At 34.2% G+C, this 6,145-nt stretch overlaps 1 protein-coding gene across 1 annotated transcript; it reads left to right on the forward strand.

Moving 5' to 3' along the window:
- The first annotated feature begins 778 nt into the window (after positions 1-778).
- Positions 779-5,934, forward strand: LOC142621068 (amino-acid permease BAT1-like). The gene is made up of 7 exons (XM_075794384.1): positions 779-1,041; positions 1,186-1,365; positions 3,181-3,300; positions 3,451-3,642; positions 4,414-4,719; positions 4,818-5,000; positions 5,337-5,934. Exons 1-7 carry the CDS (start codon positions 940-942, stop codon positions 5,826-5,828), a joined length of 1,575 nt encoding a protein of 524 aa, XP_075650499.1. The 5' UTR covers positions 779-939; the 3' UTR covers positions 5,829-5,934.
- The last annotated feature ends 211 nt before the right edge of the window (positions 5,935-6,145 follow it).

The raw sequence follows: 6,145 nt of genomic DNA on the forward strand, positions 1-6,145 counted from the left end.
ATGAGGAGACAGAAATGACCACACATGTAAGCCCTTTTCTTTTTTCTTTTTTTCTTTCTTCTTTTTTTTTTTTTTCATTCAGCGGAGAGAATCTGTGATCCCAATATATTAAAACCTATCCTAACATTTCAGTCCAATAATAATAAAAGACACTTGTATTTAAATAATGACAAAAATTCAAAATCTAAAAAATAAAATAAAATAAAATAAAGTTCAGGATTGAAGCATTGAGCATGTGGCCTGGTGGGTGGGTGGAGACAAAAGACAAAATTTTGTAGAAGTCTGAAAATTTTATTCAAACTTTTCAGCTTTAAATCAGCCATTGACTTGGGGCAGACAAAACAAAGTAAGGGCAAATGAAGATTTTGAGAAAGTCGAGTAAGGCACCTAAAATCACAATATGCTTAAGTTTACGTCAACTTATTATTGGTGCTTCTAATTTTTTATTATTATAAAGTTCTTGTCGTGGATCCGTGTGTTAGTATTGAAACGTAAACTTATTATTGGTGCTTCTAATTTTTTATTATTATTAAATTCTTGTGGTGGATCCGTGTGTTAGTACTGAAATCTATTCACACCATGACACCTAAATAATTTATGAAATTTGGTGTGATTGTAGGCACTTTTATTTTGTTGAAAGATGATTTTATTCCACCTGTAAGCTTACGCTTGGTGATGACTATTCAGCTGCTTCCATTTGAGGAGTCAAATTAAGCAAGCCACTAAGTATGAGTATGATCCTTTCTATTTTGTTGCAACCTTGGGGTCCACTCAACTAGCTAGTAATCTCCATATCCTACACCTGATAATAATGACTAATTCTTCTTCCACCATCTTTCCTATTCTGTTCAGATTCATACAGTGACTTAATTGAGATGGTGACCGATTCAAAACTAGTCTCATAATTGTCAAACTTTCCATAGAAACTCAAGTTCAGAGATGAACACGAATGTAGGCATCAGTCAGCAAACTTTGGAAATGGATTCTGGAGAGAAGCGTCTTCATGAGCTTGGATACAAGCAAGAGTTGAGAAGAGAGATGGTTTGTCTGCAACCTTCCATTTCTCAAAAGTCATATGCTAATTTAGTTTTGAAACATATTTCATACTTCTATTTTGGGTCTCGTAAAGAATACTCTAACACTGTTAATATATGCATTCTTCTTTTTTCTTTTGGGTTTCTTCAGACTCTATTTAAGACGCTTGCAATAACATTTTCAAGCATAGCAGTTTTCTCTGGAACACCACTATATGGCCCAAGCCTACGTTATGCTGGTCCTGCAAGCTTAATATGGGGATGGGTGGTAGTCACATTTTTCACCTGGTTTGTTGGACTAGCCTTGGCTGAGATATGCTCCTCCTTCCCAGTATGTTTCCTTTTTGTTATTTTTTTTTTCTCCTTGATTACTCCTTGCACAAACGGGTTGTTTGAAAGTTTACATTTTTTAGTGTCATTTAAAAGTGTTAAAGATATACTGGCCCACTAACATAGGCCAAGCCTAATTCTACTTTATATGCAAGCCAAATCTCTTACTTGTACTAGAAGTCTATTAGTTTAATGCCTAGTCTACTATATATACATATGTTATAATTTATTGAAATACATGATTTATACTACACTCTAATATATTATTAATGTAACAATTTAGGGTTTTCTCTGTAGATGTAAGTCATTAGGCTAAACTTTGTAATCCTTGTATGTTATTGTGTTTTATACTTTATACTTTTGCTTCCACATCCATACTAGCATATTCAACAATGTATCAATGCTAATATTTAACTTGGTATCAGAGCCACCTTTCCGTGGCTATGGTGTTCTGTCCTTACGGTGTATTAAAGAGCAATCTTTGTTTTTCTCGATATTTCTTTGCTGAGTTCATCTTTTTTTGCTTCCCACTACTATCGTCAAAACTCTTCTAGTATAGTTATGCTACCATTAGAAGTCGTATTAACACTACAAAACCATTGTCTTCCCCAAACCACCGTCACAGAGCCAAACTTCATTCAAGAGATCTTCTCAACTTTATCAAATCTCAAGGTTTCATCAAGCTTCCATCTTGAGTTTGAGAGTGGGTGTAAGAGATATAATAGCCCATTAGCATAGGTCCAAGCCTAATTCTACTTTGTGTGCAAACCAAGTCTCCTACTTATACTAGAAGTCTATTAATTTAGAGTTTAGTCTACTATATATATATATGCTATGGTTCAATGTAACACAAAATTTGTATTACGCTCTAATATATTATTGATGTATCATCTTAAGGTTTCCTCCATAGAATTAAGCTATTAGGCTGAACCACGTAACCCTCGTGTATTATTATATTTTATACTTTATGCTTTCACTTTCGCACCCATATTAGCATATTCAACATGGTGTATCAATACTAATATTTAACTAAAAGTACCATATCCAACACACACACGCACACAAATGTATTGGCTATAGTTTTCATGAGTAATAAATTTCTGGTGAACAATCGAGATTCCTTATTAATACAAGAACACTACTAGATTTTCAAAATCCATGAAAGGATTTCTCAATTCTCCATCCTGGAAATGAAGGCATATGGGTAAAAAGTTAGGTGTAAACACATGACTCAATTTGGCTGAGGAAATTAAGGTTCAGCAACCGGAAAACTATACCTAACTTCCTTTGCCCTTTTCATATTACTCTGCTGGGATTTTATACTCTTACACTAGTTTTTTTTTTACGTCAGTTCCACATTTACTTTTGTTAAAATGTAGACATTTCTACATGATATTTATATAAAAATGGATGTAAAATAGTGCTAGAGGATATTTATATTAAAAAAAAAATTCACTTTGTAAGAACACACACCTTCAAGAATCCCCTGTTCTTACAGATAAAACTCTTCATTTTCGGGTCTATGGATGAAGGAAAATTATTATATCACACAAACGTTTTACCCGAAGTGTGATAAAATGTGGAAACCAGGTGGCCATATTTTTCAAGAATATCTACATTTGATATATGGCTCGAACAAAGTGAAAATTCCACATTGCCAACCACACCTCTATGTCATTGCTCATGGTGGTGCAGGACTGCTTGCTCATGGTTTTTCTTTTAGATGTTCCTTCTTCTTTTTTCTTTTTTCTTTTTTTATCTCAATTTCGAATTTACTAAACTTTTAGTTGATCTTAGTTGTGGAAACATTGAACAGACCACAGGATCTCTTTATTTCTGGGCTGCTCACTTGGCTGGACCCAAATGGGGGCCATTTGCATCATGGTGTTGTGCTTGGCTCGAGACCATCGGAGTTGTTTCTGGAATGGGTGCTCAGGTTAATTTGGCAACTTCCTTTCAATATATTTCCTGCTGCATTCTAAATTTATTATACAAATATAATGGACTACAGAAAACTATAAACTTGCAATGGTAAGAAGTAATATTTCTTTTTTTTTTTTTTCTTTTTAATTTGTGCTTATTTTAGGCTTATTCAGGAGCTCAGGCATTACAAATGATCATTCTTTTGTCCACTGGTACAAACAAGGGTGGAGGCTACTTTGCACCACGAAGTGTATTTTTGGCTATATATATGGGCCTAATCATCATATGGTCGGTACTCAATACGTTCGCGTTGAACCTTATAGCATTCCTCGACATAATTTCCATATGGTGGCAGGTGTGCTATGTCCTAATATTTTGTTTCTCAAATACCTTCTTTGCAAGCGCATGTCTTACTTGGGATGAATTTGGTTCAGTTTTTTGAAATTGTGCAATTTAAAGTTGTGGTGGTTATGTATTGCGTTTTGTTGAGATTTGGAATTGCCGCCCAGGAGTTCCATTGCATAAGCACAAAAAATCATGTTTACTGGTCCACAAAGTGAAAAAAATTTACCAAACACAATAGGTCAACATCTACTTGGTTGGCAATACTTTAGGCTAGTATTACAGGTCTTGCTAATTATAATGTGCGATCTATGTTAGTTCCTTAGACTCCTGCAAACCAGATTATTTAACCTAATTAATCAACCAAGTTGTTACTTAGGTTTATTATTCAAATCTATTAGGCATGTTTTTGTTCTCGGTTTACCAATTTACATAAAATTAGAACCTAAATATGTATTTCTAAATATTTAGAAGCTAACACTATAGGGATATAGATTAAGTAATCATTATAAATTGCAATTCACGTTTTTTAAATAGAAAAATGTACATTAATAATTCATGGGCATGCATGCACAAATTCATTGTGATTGTATGTATTCTTTTTATATATATACACACACATATAATTAATAAAATATTAAATACAACTTAACTTTAAGGCACTAGTTAACATAAATATAATATAATTGATTGCATCAACAAGTGGTACACATAGTTGGCGATTTTCTTATAAATTCCTTATGGATTTGTTTTCAACTTACATGGCATTAGTGTTATAATTTAGGTAATTGGTGGTATGGTGGTGATTATAATGCTCCCTATCGTGGCACAGCCAACAAAACCAGCTTCTTATGTGTTCACTCATTTTGAGACATCTCCCGAGTCAACTGGAATACAAAGCAAACCTTATGCAATTATATTATCAGTACTTCTAAGCAGCTATAGTCTCTATGGTTATGACACTGCAGCTCATCTAACAGAGGAAACAAAAGGGGCAGATAGAACTGGTCCTATTGCTATTCTTTCTAGTATTGGGATCGTCACCTTATTCGGATGGGCTTATTATTTAGCTCTTACCTTCAGCATTCATGTATGTTTCTAATAGTTGGATCCTTTTTCTTTTTTTAATTCTAAATATACTTAGCAAAGACAGTTTAAAGATGACTTGAGGTTGTACTTTCGATGTAGGATCTTAACTATTTATACGATGCGAACAATGAGACAGCCGGTGCACTTGTACCAGCACAGATACTTTATGATGCTTTCCATGGGAGGTTTAACAATTCAGCTGGGGCTATCATGTTTCTATGTATCATCTGGGTGTCATACTTCTTTTGTGGGCTTTCAGTTACCACTAGTGCTGCTAGAGTAGTAAGTATCTCTCTCTCTCTCTCTCTCTCTCTGCTAGTAGGTGTTGATGATAGGATGTAGGAGCTTTTTAGTTTGGCCTTGTGTTTACTACTCTAGTGCACGCGACACAAAAACATTGACATGTGTCTAAAATTGGCTACATGTCACTTTCATGTCCCATCTAGTGTATCACATCCACAACTAATCTTGAGGCAGTTTGGGGAGTCTTGAAGAACTCAGTTCTTTTCTTCTTCTATATATATATATATATATATATAATTTATATTTTTTTTTTTTTTTTTTTTTCAAACTAGGAATGGCAATGAACAATTTGGTTTCTTCTTCTTCTTTTTATAGGTATATGCTCTATCAAGGGATAGAGGAATCCCATTTTCACCAATATGGAGAAGAGTTCACCCAAAGCGCAAGGTTCCAACAAATGCTGTGTGGCTCTGTGCAGCCATCAGCATCATTCTTGGCCTACCCATCTTGAAATTTGATGTAGTTTTCACTGCCATCATTTCCATAAGTACAATTGGATGGGTGGGAGGCTATGCTGTCCCAATTTTCGCCAGGCTAGTCATGGCAGAGGAAAATTTCAAACCAGGACCGTTCTATTTGGGTAAAGCAAGAAGGCCAATTTGCTTGGTGGCCTTCCTGTGGATATGTTATACCTGTTCGACCTTCTTATTGCCAACAACCTACCCCCTCCAATGGAAAACTTTTAATTATGCACCAATAGCCCTCGCTGTAGCATTGACACTGATAATGCTTTGGTGGTTCTTGGATGCAAGGAAATGGTTCAAGGGACCAGTAAGAGATTTTGAGAAACAAGATGGAGACATTTGAATGTAAATTGCAAAGTTGATTAAATGCTGAACCATGGTATAACATAAGAAAGACTTCGGCTTTCGTTTTTATTTTTAACTAGTCGTACACTTGCATAACATGCAGAAAATTTTGATAATTTGTTTTTTTGTTAAGTGAAAAGTAAAAGTAGTAGATGAGATTCATAAGTGTATTACTTGATCCTTCTTAAAATGATATGATTATTTTCTAACAAAGTATAATTGATACAATATTAGATTTTCTAAATTAAGCTATCTATTATTATTTTAAAGTTTTGTAATTTTTAAGGAACCATAATGCATTTTACATTCAATTAT

Source organism: Castanea sativa, chromosome 12 (assembly GCF_040712315.1).
Source record: "Castanea sativa cultivar Marrone di Chiusa Pesio chromosome 12, ASM4071231v1".
NCBI lineage: Eukaryota > Viridiplantae > Streptophyta > Magnoliopsida > Fagales > Fagaceae > Castanea > Castanea sativa.

Excerpts from the sequence above, each read along its gene's own strand:
- LOC142621068 (XM_075794384.1), top strand. The coding sequence starts at position 940 with ATGAACACGAATGTAGGCATCAGTCAGCAAACTTTGGAAATGGATTCT. Across the intron at positions 1,042-1,185 it reads AAGAGTTGAGAAGAGAGATG|ACTCTATTTAAGACGCTTGC; the intron begins GTTTGTCTGCAA and ends GGGTTTCTTCAG. Across the intron at positions 5,001-5,336 it reads CCACTAGTGCTGCTAGAGTA|GTATATGCTCTATCAAGGGA; the intron begins GTAAGTATCTCT and ends TTCTTTTTATAG.